Genomic DNA, 25951 nt, shown 5'->3' with positions numbered 1-25951 from the left:
TCTCTTTCCAATATTTTCCGCTTGTTAGTTGAATAAAATCTATCTTTACCTACCCTTTTTAATGATCTCTGGGCTTTTAGTTTATTATTAAATGGAATTCTCACCCCTTCATTGATAATTTTACAAGCAAAAGAGGCATTAGGAAGTTTTCTCCAACTATCAATATTCATTAGTAATGACTTACCTATCCTACTCGCTGGGGGGCTCTGGGAGGAGTTATTCATTGGGTTTGAGGCCAAAGGCAAGGTCTCTTGACTTCTATCCTTATTTATAGCATTTGGCCCAATGTCATGGTGGTCTGGTGCAGAGCAAAGCTCATTATTAACTGGTGCTGAGCAAAGCTCATTATCAACTGGTGCCGAGTAAAACTCATCATGAACTGGTGCTGAGAAAAACTCATGTTCTGGTGCTGAGCAAACATCTTGGTCTGGTGCTGAGTGAAGCTTATTGTGCTCTGGTGCATAAGAAACTGGTGCTGAAAAAACCTCTCTTTGAACTGGTGCCGAGCATGGCTCAATTTCTAGGATAGAGAACAATTTATTTGTCTTTCCTTTCTCTGGCTCCTGAATTATTCGCTTGTCCATTTTGGGACCTCCCCCCCCCCTGTACCCACCTCGCCTATTACCTCTTCTAAGTGGTTGAGACTTGAATCTAAAGCTAGGGTTACCTTTGAGGAAACTGAACCTTCTTCCCTGAAATCTGCCCCCAAAGTTGAATTTCCTACCCCTGAAGTTTGCTGCCCCTCCTCTGAGGAGGGGACCCTTACAAATGCACCAAAAAGGCAGCAATGGCTGTTTTTTGGTCTTCAGTTTAAATTCCAAACTTCTTTACTGTCTGCTTTGATTATGAGATCTCTTATCTCTTCCTTGAGGTATCTAGGAAGTGCTCTACTTCTGAAATTCCTTATCATATTTTGTATAAGGTCTATGCTCCTTCTTAGGGGACCAATAATAATCTTGGACAGGAACTCAATGTCATTTACTCTCGAGGGGTATACTATGTGCGCCAGTGCTGCATGCCCTTGAAAGGCAGAAATACTCATCTTAATATTTTCTATGTCATAGAAAAATTTTCTCTTGTGGCTGTCATCAAATACCTTACCTTCAGGCCAGAAATTCAACTTTGGAGTATTGATTAATTTAAAAAAGTCTGAGAATTCCTTATTTTGACTACTTACAAAGAATTTATCAAGGTTATCACTATGGCCTTCACTGAAAGTTAATGCTACTAGTGAGTTATTCAATTGAATTTTCCCTTCTCTATGAAAAGATGGTTCAGCTTTGAAACTGGTGGAAATATATGAAGGAATGGGTTTATGGAAGGTAAGAAGGTTGAAATCCTCATAATCACTTTCATCTCCATTATTATAAAAGGAAAAGAGGTCTAAATTTGCACTTTCAGGTAATTCAGATGATTGTCTCGAGCGCTTAGTGGGAGGGGGGAGCCTCATTCTTCTTAGCAGGTGAACCACTTCTGCTGAGATGAATGTTTTTATATCAGTGATTTATTTACCATAGTTTAATTTAAGTTTGTTCAACAGGTATAGTAAATATGGACAGCAGTGGACCTAGAAGGCTGAAGTCAAGCAATGGGGTTCACGACTCAAATAGCCCTCTTAGGTTAATTCAGGGCCTTATTAAGTGAATATGTTAGGTTTATATCTGTTAGACCTGCCTCATATGTAACCCTTTGCAGATCGCCCCCCAGGGCCTAGGCTAGTGTCGATAGGTTTAAAATGAGAAATGTGAACTCGAACAGCCTAACTTACCTGTGGTCTAGCCTACTACCTATTAAGCAGTGTGGTTTTGATGTGTCAGGCAAGCAATTTGTTTTGTATACCTAGTTATAAGTTTGTTATATATAAATTGGAGCATTTAGTTGGTTTTCTCCAATTATTTCATGTTGTAATCATGCACATGCTTTGCTTAAGCTACTTACGCTATGTTCGGAACTGGCTGCTCAAACCATTCAAAACAATAACAAACTTACGTATGTGGGCCGCCATTTGCATTTGTGACGTCATGAGTCTAATTCCGCTGCTTTCCATATGCCGGTTTTGTTGTAAACAGAATTTAAAACCTTACCCTTTCTGAATAATTTTCATGAGAGTTTGATTCTGTTGGAGTAACATATTAACAATATCAGAATTTGAGGGCAATTCACTTTCTGCAGTCGATTGTGGACGTTTTTTGATACTGTCTACATTCTCCTCTTCGCTGGAGTCGTCACTAAGCCGATGAACCTCCACGGAGGTAAGAATTTGCCTCTTCATATTTTAGCAGTGGGCTGAGAAATTACTCTAGGTGCTGGGAGCAAAATGATGAAAACCGGCAAATAGGTGCTGGGAGCAGCGGGAGGGAAAAGAGGAGAACCTCCTATGCCGAAGTCAACTTCAGAAATGTGACTACTTTTGCCGAGTCAACCTGCTCGTCTCTGATAGCTCCGCCCAAGGGGGCGTGGTTTAGGGCTCGCGCCGCTTCTTGGGGGGGTTTCAGGGGGGGTGTATAAGCTACCACTGGTGAGTCCGGAAGGTTAAGGCCTCCCTCTCCAGAACGAAGGTTTGTATTCCGTATCGGAACAAGACATTTTTTTCATTTCCGATGGTTGCATACTAAACTTCAGGCAATGATAAAAAAAAAGGAGCCAAAAATTAACTCTTAATCTTGAAAACTAAGCGTGCTATGATTTTTTGAAAAAAAAAAAATTTTTCCGCTTTGGCGCTCACTCCCGAACCTCGCCGGCGTACGGGAGACGATTTCTGAAATACCACTTAGGCGTTTAAGGGTTAATCAATCTTTTACGCTGCAAGATTCTTTGATGTTTAATATAGGTTGTCATCATGTCTTCATCAAACTAAGGCTTATATATGTCGCAACTAGAAGTCAGGTCACAAACCTGTCCACTACAAGAGCTACAAAAGTCATGGGGTTCATACTCCCTGCTACTCATCCTTGTCCCACAAGCCGGGCAATTCCTGATGTTGCTAGCAGAAGGAAGAATCAAATTATCTTGGCTATCCATTGGACTGTTGGACAGGTCACATAATTCTGGGTCGCTCAAAAGTTCATAATACAAAATAAATACCACAATAGAAATAAAAGTTAATTCACTAATTTCGTGGATATAATATGTGAAGGGTAATTAACATAAAGCTGCATTAACAATTAATGAGAGCTTTAATGGCACAAAAGATTTAGGAAATTTATAAAGAGCGGCCGTTATGTAAACATGTGAAATCGTTAATAACTGATTTTCAAGGGAAGGTTTTGTAACGGTCAACAACAGTGTTGCCAACTGGTGGACAGAATAGGAAGTAACAGAGTTGCCAATGTGGTAAATTTTGGTGCAGCTTTTGGGGATTTAGCGCTAGATAAATTATATTAAGGTAATGTTTAATTATACAAAAATCAAGCATCTATATATTATAGTAGAAAGAAAGAAAGTTAGGTCAAGCAAATAGTATTTGAATGACGTAAGTTCAGTGCAGTACAATATTACAAATTACCAGGTGGAGTTGGTGCAGGAGAACCACTACCAGGTGTACTTGATGCTGTAGCAGGTGTTGCTAAAGATGCTGAGGACACCAACATTTCCTCATTTCCTTCAACTATCTCTACCTGAAATAAAAAAATAAATTTTCAAGCTTATGCATAATCACAACTTTTGAAAATACATAAATTGAATGTTTCCTAACTATACAAACCTGCAGTCCTTTACAATAGGAATTCCATATGCCAAAGCTGGAACATGGCCATTGAAATTCTTGAACAAGGTAGCTAGGCAGTAACTACTGTCCGTTAGGCAGGGAGCCCCACCTATCTGGATGCAAACTTTCCCAATTTGCCTTTTGGCCCAGGTTTCACATTGAGGGGTGGCATGAGGTGAGCAATTAGCAAAACACAATTTACTCTAGTAATTAGGCTTGTTTTTCAATCTTTTATTATTAGCAACAATTTTTTTGCCTACTGAGAATGCCTGCTGCAGTAAATACCTAGCCAAGCCTATGGCACTCGGTCTCCCATCCGTAATACGGCTGCATTGGATGCAGAGCGGTTTTTTATACATTTAATAATAAAAAGTGGGTCTAATACGCCAGCAAATATAGTATAGTAATACTAAAACAAACAGTCAACCACTTACTGTGTGAGATGTTGGAGTATGGGTATTATTTCTTGCACTTGGCGATCCAATCCTAGGAGGACCAAGTAAAAGATTCTCGGCAGTATTCCAAACAGATGACATTCTGTAACAAGCACCAAAATGCATTACACAAAATATGAGAAGACTTTGTCTGGTATACTAGTATAATGTTGACAACTTTACAATGTAAATTTTATAGGTCTGGAATATCACAATTTTTAAAAGTAAATGGTATTTTTCCTAACTATACAAACCTGAGGTCCTTTACAATAGGAATTACTTACAGTAAGCTGGAACACAGCCGTTAAAATTCTTGACCAAGGTGGATAGGCAGTAACTACCTCCCAGATGCAAACACTCCAAATTTGCCTTCGGCCCAGGTTTCAAATTGGAGGCTGGCATGAGATGGGCATTAGTATAAAGGACCTCAGGTTTGTATAGTTAGAAAAAATACAATTTACTTTTTAAAATTGTGATTTGTTCCAACACAATATACAAACCCTCTGTCATTTACAATAGGAAGACTCACTTATTGGAGGGGGGAATCTGAGTGAATCTCTAGAACTGACTGGAGTTCAGTACCTGGAGGAATAGCTCAGACCTGAGCTATTCCTCCTGGTCGAAAGAGTGAGAAGGAGTGACCTGCCTCTGACAAATTGATCAGAGTATATGAACTGCAACATCAAGAGTCAGACTTCTGGGCCTTTTCAAAATGAGTGAGGAACTTTAACTCATACGAAAAAGGTTGGGAAGAATATTAAGAGTTGGAGGCATTAAGGAAAGGATACAAGAAGTTTCAGCCTTATTTCCCGCATGTCCTTCCTTCCCTTGCTAGAGGAAGGAGCGGGATTGCTTCTATGATTCTGATAACAAAAATAAAAAGGAATGCTTAACATCATAAGAAAGACCATGGAGTTCTCCTACTCTCTTCGCCGATGCCAGGGCCAGCAAGAAGAGGGTCTTGAGGGTCAGATCCCTGTCTGACGACTCTCGGAGTGGCTCGAAAGGCCTTCGAGTCAAACTCCTAAGGACGAGAGTCACGTCCCACGCAGGGGGCCTGAGTTCCCTGGGTGGGCAAGACCTTTCGAAGCTCCTCATAAGCAAGGAGATCTCGAACGAATCCGAGATGTCCAACGCCCTCAGTTTCAGGACCAGAGCCAGTGCGGATCTGTATCCTTTGACTGTGGGGACTGAGAGGAGCTTCTCTCGGCGAAGAAAGACTAGGAAATCCGCTATCTGCTGAATAGTGGCTCTGAGAGGAGAGACCCCGTCTACGACACCAACCACAGAAGACGGCCCACTTCCCCTGGTGACCAGCTTCAGAGGACTGCCTGACGTGTCCAGCCATCTCTGTTGCTGCGCTGCGAGAAAAGCCTCTCTTTCGCAAGAGATGGTGGATAACAGCCAGCCGTGAAGTTGAAGGGACTGGACTGCCTGGTGGTACCGTTCGACGTGCAGTTGGGCGAGAAGGTTGTGCCAGGGGGGAAGGTTCGGGGTGGCCAGCACTTGACTGATCATCTTGCGAATCAGGCAGAATGGAGGAAAGGCGTAGGCGAAGAGGTTGTTCCAGGACTGCTGAAGTGCGTCCTCTGCAGCTGCCCATGGGTCCGGCATGGCTGAGAAGAAAACCTGGAGTTTTCTGTTGTGCCGGGTGGCGAACAGATCGACCACTGGACGCCCCCACAGGTTGAAGGGCCTTTCCACCACGTCTGGGTGTAGCGACCATTCGGTCTCTATCACCTGATCCCGACGGCTGAGCTTGTCCGCTACTACATTCCTCTCTCCTGGAATGTAGAGTGCTGACAGCTCTATTGAGTGAGCGATGGCCCACTCGTGCACCTGCATAGTCAACTGGTGCAACGGGAGAAACATCAGTCCCCCCTGTTTGTTGACACATGCCACTACTGTGGTGTTGTCGCACATCAACACCACCGAGTGTCCCATCAAGCGGTCCTGGAATTCTTAGAGAGTGAGGAACGCCGCCTTGAGTTCCAAGACATTGATGTGAAGGTGCTTGTTGCGATTGTCCCACACACCTGAAGCCAGCAACTCCTCCAGGTGTGTGCCCCAACCCTCGGTGGATGCGTCTGAAAACAGCAACATCTCCGGGGGGGGGAGTGCTGAGAGGCACTCCCTTTAAGAGATTCGTCCAGCCACCAAGCGAGGTCCCGTCTCACCTCCTCCATGAGAGCCACGGGGAAGTGCAGTGGGTCCTGACCCAGTGATCAACTCTCCTTTAGTCTCCACTGAAGAGACCACAGGTGAAGACGCCCGTGAGGGACTAACTTCTCGAGTGACGACAGGTGTCCAATCACGACTTGCCATTGCTGAGCCGGTTGCTTCTGTCGAGACAGAAACCGGATGGCTGCCTCCCTGAACCTGCTGATCCGCAAGTCTGCGGGGAAGACTCGCCCTGCTACCGTGTCGATCAGCATACCCAGGTACTTCATCTTCTGCTTGGGTTCGAGATCGGACTTCTCGAAGTTCACCACGATCCCTAGATCACGACAAAACTCGAGTAGTCGATCCCTGTCCTGCAGCAACTGCGAGCGGGAGCTTGCCAAGACTAACCAATCGTCGAGATACCTCATCAGACGTATCCCGTGCGAGTGGGCCCAAGCAGACACCAGAGTGAACACTCCCGTGAACACCTGTGGGGCGGTTGAGAGACCGAAGCAAAGTGCCCTGAATTGGTACACCATCCCGTCGAGGATGAAGCGGAGGTACTTCCTGGAGGATTGATGGATGGGTATCTGGAAATACGCATCCTTCAGATCCACTGAAAGCATGAAATCGTTCTCCCTGATAGAGTCAAGCACGGAACGTGCCGTCTCCATCGTGAACCGAGTCTGGCGAAACAAATCGGTTCAGGGGAGAGAGATCTATCACCGGGCGCCAGCCCCCCCGTAGACATTTCCACCAGGAACAGCAGGAGCGGCCGGTACAGCAATCAGCTCTGGAGCGGCAGGAGCGGCAGGAACAGCGGCAGCGGCAGACACAGAAGGGACAGCCAAGCCAGCAGCGGGAACCACATCAGCAGCAGGTACGGCCGGCCCAGCCATCGCCTCGTAGAATCGTTGACAGCCAGCGGGAACCTGGGTACTGGCAGCCGGTCCAGGGGCGAGCTCTTAGGTGCAGCGGAAGTCTGAGGGAAGAAACACAAAGAACCCAGGCGGCGGCGGCATACACCCCCTAGGTACGGCGGCGACCGGCCCTTGAACAGCGGTAGACGGCGTCACCGACACAGTGTGAGGATTCTACACTAGAAGGGAGGGGGGGGGGGGGGGGGGGGGGGGAGCGGCATATGCGAGGGTCAAGATCGTGGTGGTGGTAATGGTAACCGCTCCATGAGTCGAGTCACTGCCCCAGACCCCGCCAGACGTTGAAGCAGCCCCTGGATGCTAGGCACGCCCTGCCGCCCCAGCGACCCACACCTGTCCAAGGTCGTCTCCCACGGATGTAGCACCTGCGGTAGCACAGACAGATTAATGAAAGGGGTTCCCTCACGCACGGAAGACCTCAAATACAAAATTACGACGGGGCACCGAGCGCCCTCCTCAACGCTCAACAGAACGGCAAGGAGAAGGACCCGGAAACCCCCCCCCACCCCCACCCCAAAGGGAAGGAGTCAACGAAGGGACTGAGCGGGGGGCAGAAAAGAAGACGAAGAATCGGATGCCAAGGGAGTCGCGGGAGAGCTTCCCGACGACTTCCTGGCAGACCTTCGCTTCCCCCACCCCCGCACAGCCGTGACAACAATGTGAAAATGAAACAGGATACTGCACTTGCGATTCACTTTCACACAACATAAAAGGGGAAGAATCAATCACAGGAAAGAGCGGAACCTTGATCTAAAATGAAAATGATGCAATCATAATAATATATGAAAATGAAAAAGAATACCGCACTTGCGATTTCACTTTCACACAAAAATAATAGAAGGATCAAATCCCGGGTAAGAGCGGAAACTTGATCCAATAATAGATGCTATCATAAAATATATAGAAAATGGGAAGGATCAATTCCCGGGTAAGAGCGGAAATGATCCAAAATAAAAAAGGGATTTTGACGTAAGGAAAAATCTATTTCTGGGCGATTGGCTCGTGTCGCCAGCGAAAATATCCTTTAAATCTATTATTCTAGGGTAAAATTGTACTAACACATACCAGAGAATAAATAAATAAAGAAAAAGGTCAGTACAACTGACTCGCTCACCCTCCAAGAGGGTGCGGTATGAACACTATGGCGAGTGAGACCACTACCACGAGCGAATGCCAATAGAAATCTCCCACTACAAAATCCCACAAGAGGAGAGCCGACCCACAGAGTGGGCAGCAACTACTACTACTCCATCCCATGCTGCCGACTGCTGCGCCTCTGTGGCCATCCTGAAGTTAGCAGACAAAATCTTGAGCGATGGGATGGGTAGGGTGGGATTTCGCTGGCGACACGAGCCAATCGCCCAGAAATAGATTTTTTCCTTACGTCAAAATCCCTTTTCTGGGCTCAGCTCGTGTCGCTGCGCGAAATCGTACCAGAGAAATAGCACAAGATTGTAAATAAAATTCAACAAAACAAAAAAGAGGTCTCAAATAAAAGATAAAATAAAATAAAGGAATATAATTGCTAATAAAGATACATATACACAATGATACAAAAATAGAAAATATTGCTTAAATTAAACTTAATGCTAATAATATTTCTTAACTTAAGGTAATTTACATATATTACAGGGCTAACATGGCATATATGTTCAGAAAATAGTATCTGTGTATTGATATGTATCAAGAACTCTAGAGAATTAAGACAATAAGTTAAACAGAACAAAACTTCAATAATAATAATATATAAAGGAATGTATATAACTATATACAAAACCCGTAACCATTACAAATAAGATGTATCCCCTAGCATAAAAATAAGGGGATCACATGAAACAAGGCAGGAATAGACGAACTGTTGGGTGAGACAGGTAGAAAGGAGGACTGGATCTTTCTACTAAAGATTAGGCAGAGTCGGGGGAAACTATGTTACCCGCCGCCACTGCTGAAAAATTTCAGAGCTTCCAAGGACTTTTAAGTAATGACGCTTAAATACTGTCGGCGATTTCCATCCAGTATATTTTTCAACTCATCGAAGTTCATATGTTGGAAATAGTTAATTGAGGTGGCTACTGCCCTGACATCATGTGCTTTTGGAAAAGAGTCAGGATTGGCTTGTTTAATAAAGTACAGGATTTGCTGCCTGATGCCTTTAATAGATAAAGTACCACCTTTTTCTCTCTTAAAGAGAGGACCCGATGAGGATGAGGAGGTCCTAGACAGAAAGGCTCGTAAGGTCGATACTGGGCAAAGAGATATATCTTGTGGAAGGGGTAGTACCTTCCATGGTTCCCACCTCATCAAAGGATCTTCATTCTTAGCTATAAAACTACGTTCCGGAGAAAGTAGCACTTCCCCTGTGGGAAGAACTGAATATGATCCGGATCTCTGGATAATGCCGACAGTTTCTGAATTCTAGCTCCTGAGGCCAGCGTTAATAAAAATAGAGTTTTTTCTTAAGAACATTATAAAAGAACATGTGTCATATCAGTTTCTGAAGCCAGCTTTAGAACATCATTTAAGAACCATGACACTGACGTAGGCCTTACAGAAGGTCTAAGTCTAGCACATGCCTTGGGAATAGACGAGAAGTAGGAGTCTGTCAAGTCTATGTTGAAACCAAATTGAAAAATCTTTATCAAGGCTGACTTGTTTGTCGTAATGGTGCTAGCTGCTAAGCCTTTTTCAAATAAAGACCTGAAAAAGGATATAGCTGAATTGATTGTCATGATTCTAATATCTGATTTCTCTCAGGAAGGTTGCTAACTTTTTGACAGCAGCATCATACTGTCTCAAAGTTGAATCCCTTTTATCGGATTCCAAGAAGAGATATTTTGAGGGTCAATATTCGCATCCCTTTTCGCTGCAAACTCATGAAATCCATAAAGTTAGGGTTTTGAGAATTCCTGAGGAAGCAAACACAGTCTTCGTTTGTACTGACTGGGAGAGCTTGGGACTGGGAATCCGAAAGAGGGCGAAGACCCAGTTCCAGAATTAGAGGGTACCAATTGCTCTCCTTCGGCCAGTCTGGGGCTACTAGAGCCACTTGACCCTTGAATGTCCTGAGTTTGTTCGAGTACCTTCATGAGAAGATTCACTGGAGGAAAGACATAAATCTTCTCCCAGTTGTTCCAGTCTAGGGCCAGGGCGTCCGTGGCATAGGCCAGAGGGTCCAGGTTGGGGGCCACATAACATGGGAGTTTGTGGTTCGCTTTGGGATGCGAAGAGATCCACTTGTAGGCCTGGAACTCTCTGAAGAATCCATTGGAACGAACTGTTGTCCAGTGACCATTCCGACTCTAGAGGTACTGATCGGGATAGAGCATCCGCTATGACGTTTCTCACTCCAGCTATATGGGTGGAGGAGAGGTGCCAACTGAACTTGTCCGCAGGGAGAAGATGGCTACCATGACATGATTTAGATGGCGCGATTTGGAGCCTCCCCTGTTTTATACAATGTACCACCACTGCGCTGTCCAAGACTAGCTTTATGTGGGAGTACTTTGGCGGACGTAACCTTTTTAGAGTCAAGAACACTGCCATTGCTTCCAGTACGTTTATATGGAACTGACGGAACTGAAGTGACCAAGTTCCCTGAACTTTCTTGAACTGGGAATATCCTCCCCAAACGCTTAATGAAGCGTCTGTGTGGATGGTATCCCCGGAGGAGGAAACTGAAGGGGTACTGAAATCGATAAGTTCTTGACTTTTGACCACGGGCGAAGTCGATTCCGTAGAATCTGAGGGACTGAGGATAAACTTGTCCCTGGACCTGACATTTGCTAGTGAGCGCCAGATTCTGGTTAGGTCTTTCAGTTTGGCTTTCATCAAGATGTTTGTCACTGATGCAAACTGGAGTGAGCCCAGGATCCTTTCCTGAGTTCTTCTCGACGCCAGTTTGTGACTCAGAAATTGCTTGACTGACTTCGCTATTTCTTTCCTCTTGATTTGATGGAATCGACAGAGTATGGGAGGATAGATTCCATTGAATGCCCAGCCACTGAAAGTTTGACTCTGGAGTGAGTCTTGACTTGGTCCTGTTTATCTTGAAACCTAGATATTCCAGGAACTGAATCACTTTCAGTGTTGCTTTGTGGCATTCCTCGACTGTTGGAGCCCAGATTAACCAATCGTCGAGATACGCTACTACCATAACCCTTGCGACCCTAGTTGTTGAACCACCACTTCCGCCAAACTTCGTGAACACCCTGGGTGCTACGTTGAGCCTGAAAGGAACTACCTTGAAGGAGAACGTCTGGTCTCCTATCTGAAGCCCAGATACGGACGGAAGTGTCTTGCAATAGGGATATGATAGTAAGCGTCTGTAAGATCGATAGAGGTGGTGACGGCCCCACGGGGAAGAAGTAAGGTCCGTACCTGCGAGATCGTGAGCATCTTGAACTTGTCGCAGCGAATGGCTAAGTTTAAGCGGGACAAGTCTAAGATTACCCTTCTTTTTTTGTGAGCCTTTCTTTGGCACGCTGAATAAGCGTCCTTGAAATTTTAACCTGTTGACTCTCGCTATAGCTCCTTTCTGAAGGAGGTCTCCGCCGCTACTCCGTCAATTCTTTGGATGGAAGTTGGCGGAAAGGTCTGGATGGGGGTGGGGGGTTCGCTATCCAGCTCCAACCAGGCCTTTTGACACAATGCTCTGCGCCCACTTACTGAAGTTGTTTCCACCGGTGGCGGAAGTGAAACAGCCTCCCTCCTACCTGAAAATCCTCATTGGTTTTGGTAGCCTCCTCGGCCTCCCTGAAATGCTTTCCTCTATTAAAGGACCCTCCCGATCCTCTCCCACGAAAGGATCGCTTACCTCTGCCTCCCTTACCCGAGCGGTCATACTTCTGGGAAAGCCTGACCCTCGAAGACTTGATTGTAGGCTGGAGAGAGAGCGTAAGAGGTGGAGGGTTGAGGATGGGGGGAAATAACATAGATTGGCTGCGACTGAGCCTTGGAGGTAGAAGGTTGGGCTGCTTGCACCAACGGGACAGCTGGAACCTGCTGAGTAAAGCGTGGCTGTTCTTCTGGTAGGGCTGGAAACGTCTGGGTTTCCTTTGAGCCTTACCCCTGACCACTTGATCTTGGCGTCTCTTGGCCGTAAGACCCCAACGATCTTTAAGGCTTTGGTTTAATCTCGTAGCCTCTGCCTGGACCTCCTTCACCATCGCCTCTGGGAAGAGGTCTGCTCCCCAGATGCTCGATGTAAGCAATTTATTCGGCTCGTGCCGAATTGGTTGCTTCTTGGAGGACATGTTTCCTACAGTTCGTCCTAGCCGTGCGAACTCAAACATATCCGACTGCACCGTTTGAGTCAGAGACTTGGTAAGAAGCTTAAAGAGTGGCTCAGAACCATAGGAAAAAATGGTAGCCACCTCGGTTATGGCCATGGTATTAATAGACCTGGCTAACCTCGATTTGGCATCAAATTCCGCCTGAATAGGCTATCTGGAAGCCTAGGTAGCTTCTCACCAAACTGCTCCATAGCACAGTCTGGTTTGAGTTTGCCCGTTGAAAAGGTGTTGGGCAAATCTTCCCACAACTCACCGGCTGAGGGAAGTAAAGGAGACGTAGGGTCCGCTTCTTTCAGCTGAGGCATGGAATCCCCCTTCTGGGCTGCTGGAATGGTGGTTGTAGCGATCTTTGTCAAGAAAGGGAGCGGGGTACTCTCTTCCATTGTAAAGATCGTAAAAGGACTCTTAAATGGTTGAATCTTTGTATTGGAACAATCCATGTCCTCTAGACACCTGAGCCATTCTCTCTGAGCCTGGTCTCGTGAATAGAGGACTGTCTCTTTCGGTACCTTATCGTCCCGAGTCATGGCCGAGGCGGTGAGCCTGGCGTAGCCGATGAACGGAGGCTGAAGGTCTTCCGGGTAGAACTCGAAGTCCTTCAATCCTCCGAGTTCCACATTCCGGGATAGAGATAAGCCCGTCTTGGAAGGGGGCGTATAACGCTACTCTCCAAGGATTGTTCATTGAGAACGGAGGTAGAGAGTCATACGGGGGTAATTGGGCTCCCCCTGTGCTGAAAGGTGGGGAGAAGATAGTGGAGCTTGGCTCAGTCCGGCTATAATGTTGTCCTGAGAGGTTGATCCTATCAGACAACCGGGAGATCATTTGTTCCATACTGGTTTTCAGAGAACCAACCAGATCGCCCACTTGTTGCAACAGACCAGCGTTGGAATCCAAAGCCGGAGCTGCTGCGGAGGTGGAAGGGTGGCTCTGAACCGGAACCAAAGGAAGTGGAACTGTCGACTCCGCTGGAGTGTGTGATCTCTCCCTGGAGGATCTACTCCTAGAGGACTTAGAGCCGGACCCAGAAGCTTTAGATCTCTCTGCTCGGGATTTCTAGCCGGAGACTTACGAGAAGAAGATGACGCCGACGCCGTCTTTTTAGACGACGACGACGTCTTAGTCAAGGTTTTTACTGTCTTGACCTTTGACCTTGGGTCTAACGGAAGCGTCAGGAGAAGTAATATAATTCTGTAACCTGTAAAGCCTTGGAAGGATGGAGAGGTTTGCAGGGGTAGAAGATCCAGTGGCACCCAAGGGCATCCTTGGGCGTTCCAACGTACCTACCTCGACCAACAGGTCGTCTACACCTACCATAGGTTCAATATTAATGTCCAATGTCGCGACTTCCGAGGAGATGTCCTGGCCCTTGATCCGTCAACGAGGCAGCGAGCTGTTGCTGAATGAAAGCGATAGTCGGGGCCGCCTCTGCTGGGTCGACGTAGCCTGTTTACTTGCCTCCGGGGAAGATCAGTACCGCCAACTTCTTTTCGAGAATGTAGGGCATACCCATTGGCGGCGTTCTTCCCAAAACCGCCGACCCAGGCCCGCAGGGTTGCCAGTGCGGTATCCCTCACAGCCGGAGCCTGGAAGAGAGGGTATTGATTAGATTTTAAGATTAAACTTAAAACTAAAACTAAATTAAAGGCTTAACCTAAAATTATAGGGGCTGCAAAACCCCATGAATTTTATCTTAAGTTTGGAAGATTGAATTTAGAAAACTTAAGAACTATAACAAAATGGGGACTGGCTAACGGAGTTGGAATACTTACCCCGTCTAAAAGCTGGCTCACCAGATCATAACAGATGGTGCATGTCTCGTGATACCAGACCTGGATGTCCCCGTGCGGAGTCGCGCATGGAGCATGGGACCGGCAAACTTCATGGCCACATGGGTCTTGAAGTGTGGCAGCGCATCCCGGATGCTCACAGTTGGTGGTCTGTAAGTGAAAGGACACATGAGTATCTTAAAGGCTATCACTTACAGGCTAAAGGACAGAAGAACTCCGTTGCATGCCGGAGCTCGGAAAAATTTTGGGCATAACCCCTCCCTTAACGCCTGAATAGGCTATAACCCCGGAGAGATCCGGTGAGACAGGAATAAGGGAGGGGGATGGTTTAAGGTAGCTTAAGATAAACTTACTAGTTTAACATAACAGATCTTAAACCTATAAAATTCGAACGTACCGGACTAAGTCCAGTGCGTGGCGGAGTGTCGTGACTCAGCGAGACGGAGTGGTTAGTAGAGACCAACTGTATGTCCCGGTCCATCCTGCTGGGTGGATTAGCACCTTTCCGCTGGATGCCGGGGCTCCGGTAGCAAAGGAGCCCCAGTAAGGTGGGAAAGGGCGAGAGGACATACAGACTCGGGCTAGCAACGGAGCGACGGAGTAGCGACGGAGGGGGGAAAGGCCAGTCCCCCCACCTTACCATCCGGCCGGACCGAGAAGCTGGAGAGGTCGAGTCCAGTCTGGGTCTGTCCCGTCCCTCTACTCCCTCCGCCTGGGGGGAGAGGGAGGCAGGCTCGGGTATGCGGAGCGAGCATGGGTAGACCAACCCACCCCCCGACTCTATGGAAGAGCGGGAGGGGGGAAGATGACTGGACAGGCGTCTGGCTGCTCCGTGATCACGTAGTGACCACGGGGCGGTAACTACAAAACAATGAAACAATAAGGCCTAGAAAACACAACCGGCTGATCAGAGAGATGCTATCGGGAAGCAACCGAACTGAAGAGCGGTAGCATATGGGCCCTATGGGCCATAACCTAGGCTAAATGAAGCCAGACGCCTACACTAACCTAAACATAATATAATATAATATAATATAATATAAAATGAATAAATCATGAAAGAAAGAAAACAAAATAGTAGGAGAAAAAATCCAGGAGTGTACGACTAACGAAGGAAAGTCTACCACTCAAAGCTAGCCGGGGCCGATACTAAGAGCCGGGTGGCTAGGGTCTGGATAGAAGGAGCCTACATAAGGTAAAAGACATGCATGCATGACAAAAACCGTGTAGACTGTACCCTAAAACAAATCGGATGATTAAAATAGAGCGTACTAAAGTAAGGGAATGTTCTGGGTATGGGAGACCAAGAACGAACCCGCCACGAGGCAGAACCATGCTGCCATGCTTCCGACCTAGAGTTCGTATTTATACCTAAAAAACGGCAAATACGGGCCTCAGGGCCGGCGAAAAAACAATTGGCAATAACACTGAGTACTTAACTTAGCTGCTGCGATGGCTGCACGCTCCATGATAAATAAATCCAAAGAAAAGGGCGCAAATAACACAGAGTAAAAAAAGGGCACGTGTGTACCGTGTGCGCTAACTGAAAAGGATGACCACCAGAGGCGCAGCAGTCGGCAGCATGGGATGGAGTAGTAGTAGTTTGCTGCCACCATCTGTGGGTCGGCTCTCCTCTTGTGGGGATTTTGTAGTGGGAGATTTCTATTGGCATTCGGCTCGTGGTAGTGGTCTCACTCGCCATAGTGTTCATACCGACACCCTCTTGGAGGGTGAGCGAGTCAGTTGTACTGACCTTTTTCTTTATTTATTTATTCTCTGGTATGTGTTAGTACATTTACCCTAGAAATAATAGATTAAAGGATATTTCGCGCAGCGACACGAGCTGAGCCCAGAAATATGACAATTTGTCGAAATTGCATTTTTTTCTAACTATACAAACCTGAGGTCCTTAACAATAGGAAGTAGCTAGCGGCAGCTGGAACGGTCGTAAGCTTCGAACAAGGGAGAATGGTAGTTAACTGCTTGTCCGCCTGCGCGCCTGAGAGGTGAAGAATCACTTTTGCTTTAGGCCCATGCAAAAAACGCAGAGTGAGGGGTGGCATGAGGTGGGACTATATGTAAAGGACCTCAGGTTTGTATAGTTAGGAAAAATGATATTGTTATGATACAATAAAGTTTTATACATAGTACTTACCTGCAGATATATACTTAGCTTTAGACTCCGTCGTCCCGACAGAAATTTGAATTTCGCGGCACACGCTACAGGTAGGTCAGGTGATCTACCGTCCCGCCGCTGGGTGGCAGGAATAGGAACCATTCCTGTTTTCTATCAGAATTTTTTCTCTCTACCACCTGTCTCCTGCGGGGAGGCTGGGTGGGCCATTAATCGTATATATCTGCAGGTAAGTATGTATAAAACTTTATTGTATCATAACAATATCATTTTTATACATTCAACTTACCTGCCAGATATATACTTAGCTGATTGGCACCCTCGGTGGTGGGTAAGAGACAGCTAAATACTGAGTAGACAGGTAAACAACATACGTTGTAGGTAATAAATAAATAAAACCTTGGTTCCTATCTGTTTAGACGGAGGGTTGACTACCTAGCTATTGCTTAGGAGTCTACTCCGTCTCAAGAGCCTCAGCGAGGATGTGACCTATAGCTAAGAGTTCTTGTAGGTCTGTCAATGGGGTCTTATCCACTTACTCAACAGAACCTAATGGCCTTTGTCAATGGGGTCTTATCCACTTATATGACAATACACCTATGCCTAGTGGCATAATTAAGGAGCACAACACCGATCCCAATCACCTGATCCTAACACGAGGGTTAGTGCTTAATTTGAAAAGTTATCCCCAAACTCCTTTCAAACAACCCCAAGAAAAAACACTTCGTTAAATAAAATTAACTCACTAGTTAAGGATCAGTGTCGGCTCCCTCTCCCAGCAACGTATCCGCAGACACGTATAAACCAAGAGAGAAGGATCTCTCTTAGGTTAACTTGACATCCTTCGTGTAATGGGAAGTCAACACAGAGTTGCATTTCCCGTATGTGACAGCTAATATGTCCTTTATGACATATTGTTATGGAAAGAACAAGAATTCGCAAAAGCTCGCACTTCATGCGCTTTAATTCTCAGCTGTTTGAAGGAATCATCAAGTCACTTATGAAGTGCTTTAGAGATCACACTTGTCTCAAAGAAGACCAGGGTGTTCTTTGACATGGATCTCTTCTGGATGAAGCCTGAAGCCTGTCTGGCGCCTCGCGCCTGGCTGGCTCCTCGCGCCTGGCTGGCTCCTCGCGCCTGTCTGGCGCTTCTAGCTCTTCCTTCGCATTGCGCCAGGCTGGCGCTTCTGGCACATTGCGCCAGGCTAGTTCTTATGGAGCTTTTGGCGCATTGCGCCAGGCTGGCGCTTCTGGCGCACTGTGATAGGCTGGCGCTTTTTTGGTGCCTGGCGCCTGGCTGGCTCCTCCCCACTTGCTGGAGCTTCGAGCTTGGTAGAGTCTCGAGGCTGTTTGGCGATGTCCATCTCGGACACTCTTATCTGTCTGAATTGCTCGCCTCTGGCGCATTTGCGCCAGGTTGGAGGCCCTCTCCTTCTCCGCATCAGACAATGACAGTATCCCTTCAAACTGTCTGCCTCTGGCATTTTTTTTCGCCTGTTTTGGCATTTGGCGCCTGGCTGGCGCTACTCTGTCCGAAAGTCCTGAACAACCACAATAGTTTATTAGGAGACTGGAGAAGGGTGGAAGAAATTCTTCCACTTTGAGCTTTTGGCCTCTAGCCAGGGGAGGTGATTGTAGTCAGCTACATCCAGTAGACGATAGGATATCTAATAGTACGAGAGAGAAGAGTCTTCCTCCGAGGAGGATCCTTCATGAGTACTTCCGTTGCTAACAAGATCTCTTCTTACATGTTGATGAAGTTTCTCGTTGCAGAATCTTCCCTCTCCTTGCCCGAAGGAAGGGAAGGAGCCTGGAAGTCGAAGGAGACTCCGAGCTGAAATTGGGCGGACCCCTGATTTCTTAGCTTTTATTATATCCCTCTGAATACCTTCTGGGAAGCATTTCGAGCCCTCATCGCACCCCAAAGACTCTGTAGGCAAACGTTTAAACCATCTCTTCTTCTGTAGATGAAAATGTAAGTACCCTGTCTGGACAACGCGAAAACTATCTGAAAGCGTTGAGTCAGGAATAGAGGGTTTTAGTTCTTTTGCCAGACATACTATGCTGGCAAGAACCCATTGCCGAGTCTCCATTGAATCTGATGCGAGATTCCGATGCACAAAAAATTCACTTGTCTTCTTGGTAGTTTAGGGCCCAGAGAAACAAAGAATTCCTTCATAAAATTTCTTAAAGAAGTTTGATGAGGAGCAGTTCCATCTTGTCAGAAAATGGAATCTGTGGCCACGAAAAGATCCCATTCGAAGTACAGTGTTCCCCCCGTATTCGCGTTCTCCGGATTCGCGGACTCACACATTCGCTGATTTTTCTTTGGAATCTATCTAGAAATTATTCGCGGACGGACTCGCCCCATTCGCGGAATTTTCCCGACGAAAAAATCAAACTAATTAATTGTATTTTGATGTTTTATTTTCATGACTAAAATACATTTTTTATGATACAAAAATGATTTTTACTAATTTTCAAATATTAATTTTGATATACTGTATTAGTAAGTTTAATAGTTTAAATAATATCACATAATAAAAAATAATAATTCTCTCTCTCTCTCTCTCTCTCTCTCCACTACAAAAGATGTGTTTTTTTTTTGTATGATAAATAAATGATTTATTATTTTCCAAATGTTCAAATATTAATTTATACAGCAATAATATCAATTCATTAAAGAAAATACCATAGTGAAATAGTAAGATTTTAGCTTATAAATTTTAAAAATTATGGAAGAACGAAGGAAATCCCAGTCAGATTCTTTCTCTAACTCAAGGTACTAAAACTCAGATATACGTATCAAGTTAAGTGACCGGAGGGGGAAGGAGCTGATTTGTGGCTGCCATCACGTGGGCATGAAATTTACCCCCCCCCCCACCCCCCCCCCCCCCCTCTCTCTCTCTCTTTTACTGAGATGAGAGATTTTTTATGGTACATATATGCGTAATATGTTTATTATATTTTCAATAATAATAATAATAACTGTAATTACAAAAATCATATGTGAAAGTATTTTACAAAATACTACGATAATCTCTCTCTCTCTCTCTCTCCTCTCTCTCTCTCTTTCTCTCCTCTCTCTCCTCTCTCTCTCTTTAAAGCGATGTATGAATATAAATTCATTAAAGAAAATACTAAAGTGAATTAGTAAGATTTTAGTTTATAAATAAAAAGAATTACGTAAGAAGAATGAAAGAAAATGCTCATTACCCCGCATCTCTCTCTCAGAATTCCAGTAGCAAGCCGAGTTGGCTGGGGTCCAACAACTGTGCTGCCATATCTTACGACAATGTAAACTCTCTCTCTCTCTCTCTCTCTCTTTTCTTTTACTGAGATGAGAGAATTTCTATGGTACATGTGTATGTTTATTAATATTTTTGCATAATAATAATATAGTAATATAACTATATTCAAAATTCATATGTGATAGTATTTAAAAGAAGTACAATAATCTATCCACTTCACTCTTTTAAATAAGGACAACCCTCTCTCTCTCTCTCTCTCTCTCTCTCTCTCTCTCTCTCTCTCTCTCTCTTCTCTCTCTTCTCTCTCTCTCTGCTATTGGCTGTTTATATATTTCTAATGGTAAAATGTTTAAGATTACTTTAAAATGATATTAATAATACCAATTCAATGGTATATTTGATGTAGGATAATACTTTAAATAGACATTTGGTATTTGTGACTTCACATTTCCATTGTTCCATTGTAAAAAGAAAATGGATGTCTCAAATAGTAACAGTATGAAAGAAAACGTGCATGACTGAATACTTATGGGGGGACTGAATTATTTTCACATACGTAACTAAGTTATTCAGTACGTACATAGTATGTATTTATGTATAAACATAAAATGTAAGATTTACTTTAAAATAGTATTAATAATATTTCAAAGATTAATATGAACCATAATAGGATATTTTATATACAGTGGTCCCCCCATATTTGCGGGGGATGCGTACCAGACCCCCCCGTGAATAGTTAGAACCCGCGAATGTTTGGAACCCCTATAAAAATGCTAAAAACAGCCTATTTTGTTAGTTAAAACTCAAGAAAAACCCACTAAAAATTTTCATACATGGTTTTTTTAATAGTTTTATCACCAAAAGTGCATTTTATGATGAAATTCATCAAAAAAACCAGGAATTTGTGGATATTTACCATAGAAAAATACCGCGAATGAGCGAATTTTCCGCGAATAATGCAGGGAAACGTTCCCGAGAGAAATCCGCGAATGTGTGAGTCCGCGAATGTGTGAGTCCGCGAATCTGGAGAACGCGAATACGGGGGGTCCACTGTATATTTGATGAAGGATGGTCTTTAAGGGATACTTTGGTATTTGCATGTTTAGGATAGGGGTTTATGAGCATTTTTAGAGGGGGTTCCAAACATTCGCGGATTTTAACTATTCGCGGGGGGGTCTGGTACACATCCCCCGCGAATATGGGGGGACCACTGTACATGATATCCTACTCTTGTCGTATTGAGGTATCGTATAAGATCCCGAAGATCTTAATCCTCTGCTATCTCTAATTCCCCTTGTAGAGACAGAGTATAGCCTTTTACTGCATTCTTTGATAGCAGATATATACAGAGGTGATTCCTCCCTCAGAAAGGGAAGAAAAACCACTATGAGGTTCACAGAGGTATCGGAAGAGGCCAGTTTCCTCATTCCATCTAGCACGATCTGCAGCAATTCTATTTCTTGGCTATGACTCATGTCATTTACCTTGAAAAATCCTCTCATTCATGTCCACTTCCGGTCAGTCTGCACTTAGACAGACTCAGAGTGGAGAGGTTGTTAAGGTCCATTTATAATAGATACTGATAGAATATCCAGACTCTTGGAAAAACCTTCCGAAACATGCTGTGAGAAGAACGTGACCTCCGTGAATCCAACCTCTCAAAGGCCAACATGGGGCGAAAAGCAACATCCTCTCTTCCTCTGACTCCATTAATTATCTTAAAATATCTGTTAAGAATTTATATATATATATATATAGGGGAAAAAAGACTAATGTTTATTCCCCTTTCAAACTGGATGGCGTATATTGCTACCTTTCTTGGTTTGAGAATAAGGAAGCATTCTAGAGGAAGCTTCTACGTCTTCAACATTGCGAAGAGATGTATGAGGAAGACGTATCGCAAGTTTCCACAACTCTCTTTCCAACTAAGGGTAGACAGACGTAAATAGTTATTATCGAAAAGATTCTCACGGACGTGCAACCTTGTGCAGCGAACCTCTTAAGGATCGTTACGTTCCGTGTCTGTGTTCCAAACAGGTTCTCTCTTGTTAATGCGAACAGTGGCGAAAAAGAGATTCCCGATTCTCCTTGAGATATGAGAGAGCTGTGGAATTGGCCTAATTGATTTAAAAAATCCTTCGTCTTTCCCTGGGATCGAACCCCCTTTCAATTAGACGGGGAACGAAATCGGGAACGAATCGTGACTTTACTTAGCCTGCTGTCAGAGAGGCTACTGAACCCTTTGGTTAACAACTCGCTATATCGAGAAAATATCAAGTCCACTAAAATGCTTGCAATTCTTTTAGACTATGTGCCAGAACATCTGTACCTCTGTCATGGTACCTGGCGCCATCTTATATGTTATTTCCGTTTCTTGGTAGGAAAAAACTCTATAGTCGTAATATAGTCCATTCAGGGAAACAAACTTCTGCCACGAAGAAAACGGTTCCCATTAGACTCATCCATCTCCTCACTGAGCATGCTCCGTTCTCTAATAAGGCTATGCTTTCGTAGGCATGAAAGCATTATATAATATAGTGCTCTACCTCGGTAGAATAATCTATAATTCTGTTACATTGCGGTAAACAGCATTGAAAGGTTGTAAGAGATCTTTCTATTGAAAGCTTCTTAGCAAAAACTCAGACAATGTTATTCATGCTTGCCTACAAATCCCCTCAATTCGAGGCTAAGTCCGTGATTGTAAGGGAGAGAAACGTACATTCAGTCAATGCCGAAGGAGAGAGAGATGTAACCAACCGACCATGACCGAGAAACAGAAGGTACTGTATTGGCTTACAGAGACCGCAGTCTTCTCTCGCTGTCTCAGTACATTCTTCCTGAGTTGCCAGTTATTCCATTCAATGAAGGAATATGGTAAAATTATTCTCGAGCTTAAGGAAGTATCCAATAATGCATATTAAGCGAAACATCCTTCTTTAAATACAGAAGCTGAGTCGGTGTTGTCATAAGAAACCCTTTAAGTGTAATCCTTACCTAGGAAAACCCTGGAAGGACACAGGGAATTCAGTTGGCAACCATAGAGTAATTACGGTATGCGCATATGACTCGACCATACAGTATTCCTATACAGAAAATTCTCTACTCCATTCTTTCCTTGCGAGGCAAGGAGAGAATGGAAAATTTTACTATCTTCGTTCTTTTCGTTAATAGAACGAACTAGTATTATCCAAAGGAGATCCCAAGTGAGAACCGAGGATCGAAGAGAATCTCTTAAGCTTTCTAATCTCTTGGACATAAGACTAAAAGGACATATTCTACGCGTCTATTACTTGGAAGAGCCTCTAATCAATGAATGAGAGCTCCTCCGAATCTTGGCCAAGAGAGCTATATGCTAAGTATTGAGATCTTTGTGAATGAGAACTAACCCATTAAGATACAAAGAGTATAGGGAATTTAATCCAGGCACTCATTAAGTCTTCATGATTTCCAAAGAAATCGCGGAAGGGACAGGATTCCAGTTCAGATCTAGGGTTTACGAAAGAAAAAATTGATGTTCCCTTTCCGCAGTCATTCCCTAACGCCGATGAGTATGAATGAAGGAGAAAGTCCAAGAATCATTCTGACAAAAGCGACGGCCGCCTGTGCGACATCTTGCACCTTTGTAGATCACTCACGTACTGAAGTAGAAGAGCCCCTATTCGGTGAAAGACTGGCGGAAAAAGACTCTCTCTGTTCCTTTGGAAGAGAACTAGAAGTCTTTTCTATTCTCTTGCATGAACAACAGATCTTTCCGATTTCTGAAGTTCCGAAGAGGAAGATCGTTTCCGAGGAGAAGAACTGTTGGAAGGCAACCCCAGCCTGGAGGATTCCGCATGTCTGGAACGTTCCGCTTTGGTGGAAAGTTCTTCGCGCTTGGAAAGTTTCTCTTGTGCGGAAGGTTCCGCGCGCCTGGAAAGTTCCGCGTTTGGAATGTTCCGCGCATCCGGAAAAACATTCCCGCTTGGAAAGTTCCGAGCGTATGAAAGGCGATCCGCGCCTGTAAAGTTCCGTGCGTCTGGAAGTTTCCGCTTGTGCGGAAGGTTCCGAGCGCTTGCAAAATTCCGCTTGTGTGGAATGTTCTGAGCATTTGGAAAAAGATTCCTGCTTGGAAAATTCCGAGCGCCTGGAAGGCGATTCGTATCTGGAAGGTTCCGCGCGTCTGGAAGGTTCCGTTCTCTTGGAAGGAAACTCGCGCCTGGAACGTTCCATTCTTGTGGAAGGTTCCGTGCGTCTGGAAAAAGATTCCTGATTGGAAAATTCGGAAAGTTCGGAATGTTCCGAGCGCCTGGAAGGAAACTCGCGCTTGGAACGTTCCGTTATTGTGGAAGGTTCCGTGCGTCTGGATAGTTCCGAGCGCCTAATAGGCTTCTCACTCTTGGAAGGTGCCTCTTGCTCGGAACGATCCATGGAAAGATCCTTCTATTTGTCCACTTGATTCTAAGGCTCTTCGCTCTTGGACATTTGTTTTCGCTTTGAAGGCGCCTTGCTCCTAGAAAGCTCCTCTCTGTTAATCTCCTCTCCCGGAAAGTTCCTCCTGCCTGGAAAGGGCTTCTGTCCTGCCTGGCGCTCCTCGCCAAGATGGTTCTTCTAGGGCTGAAGAAAACCACTCATCTATAGGAGCTAGTTGCTTGGGAGAAGGCGGAACATTCTCAGGAAGCTCGGACACAACAACTCCACGCTTCATGGAAGAAAGCGAAACAGATCAGACTCTGGTTCTCGCTTGGAGGGAGGAACGCGGCTCGCGCTTGGACTGTTGGAACGCGGCTCACTGCTGGCTGCTGGAACGTGGCTCGCGCTAGACTGCTGGAACGCGGCTCCCGCTTCTAGCCCAGATGGCACTTAGTGTTCTCTTAACTTTCCGAGAACACGCTAGATCGTCCGAACTCCAAACATGTCAATTCTTTGTCTTTTCGGATGTAAGATGAAGAATCGAATGAAGAGACACACATTTTTTACGGATGCCTTTGCAATGGCCCTCCTTGGCAGTCTGGGATGCTCCAGATCCTGCCGAGGGGACGCCTGATCGGTGGGGATTCTCCGTAACCTCCGTAAGGCTTTCGACATTCCTTCTCCTCTGGGCTTGGGAGCTTGGAAGAGGACTAGGCCTGGGAGCGAGATGGAGCCGAACAGAACGCACCCTCCACTGCACTGGAAACAATATATATTCACTTCTTACCTTTTTTAAGAGCTCGCATTATATGAGCTCTCTAGATTTATTCTTCAAATTTTCACAAGATGAATTTGTAGTTTCTGTGAGGTAAGAAGGTGATGAGGATGCAACAACTACTAGTATTGTTAATACTCTAATTGCTCGTTAATACGAGACATATTAACGCTTCTAAAGGAAGCGTTTTTAGTAATATGCTTTCTGACTTCCTTGAATAGGAAGTTAGTGTTTAAATTCCTCAATCAAGCTTTTTTAACACTTCTTACAAGTATTAGTGAATAGATATTAAAGTTTCCCTTTATTGCAAAATATGTGAGTGTCTACCGACAAATTCGGTAGTTTCACGTAATTTTTTTTTTTCGAGAACTCGAAGCTAAATACATTAAAAAGTTACTAAAAGCGTATGCCGAACCAAAGACCCAGTACTTCCCTGCAAAAGACAGCCCAGAAGATCGATGGCGATGAAAAACGAAAATCAAGTCAGGAGGTACCGCAAACGTTGTTTACAATACGGGCGACAGAAAAATTCTGATAGAAAAAAGGAATGGTTCCTATTCCTGCCACCCAGCGGCGGGACGGTAGATCACCTGAACTACCTGTAGCGTGTGCCGAGAAATTTGAATTTCTGTCGGGACGACGGAGTCTAAAGCTAAGTATATATCTGGCAGGTAAGTTGAATGTATAAAAATGCAATTTTCGACAAATTGTCATTTGTTCCGATACGTTATACAAACCCTCGGTCCTTTAACAATAGGAAGACTCACTTCTTGGTGGGAGGAATCTGAGTCTTTTGATGAACAGACTGGTGTTCGTCCAACCTTGGAATGCCTCCCTGGTCGTAAGAGCGAGGGAGGGATCAAAGCCTCTGTCCGATTGATCGGGGTGTGCACCGCACGATCAATGGTCAGACCTCTGGACCGAGTACTCAGAGAGAGGCAAGCGTATCTCTTCGTACCAGCAAGCAAGAACTTGTTCCTGTTTGCAAGAGGCAACATAAAGTTATGGGTTTGTCTCTTGTTGGCTTCCACTTCCCCCCCCACCCCCTTGTTGGGGAAAGTGGTGGATAATTGCTCCCAT

The 25951-nt window shown here is 44.9% G+C and overlaps 1 protein-coding gene across 2 annotated transcripts in view; it reads right to left on the bottom strand.

The window, feature by feature from the left end:
• The window catches only part of LOC135219322 (transforming growth factor beta regulator 1-like), a gene marked incomplete in the record, with an annotated part of 249284 nt that overhangs the window by 201318 nt on the left and 22015 nt on the right, over positions 1–25951 (bottom strand). For both annotated transcript variants that reach the window (XM_064255988.1, XM_064255987.1), the window contains 2 exon segments: positions 3506–3617; positions 4141–4243. In XM_064255988.1, coding sequence (XP_064112058.1) covers positions 3506–3617; positions 4141–4242 — 214 coding nt within the window.

Source organism: Macrobrachium nipponense, chromosome 1, assembly GCF_015104395.2.
Source record: "Macrobrachium nipponense isolate FS-2020 chromosome 1, ASM1510439v2, whole genome shotgun sequence".
NCBI classification, from domain to species: Eukaryota; Metazoa; Arthropoda; class Malacostraca; order Decapoda; family Palaemonidae; genus Macrobrachium; species Macrobrachium nipponense.
Note: the sequence above shows the minus strand (reverse complement) of the source record. Positions and strands in the feature narration are given on the sequence as shown.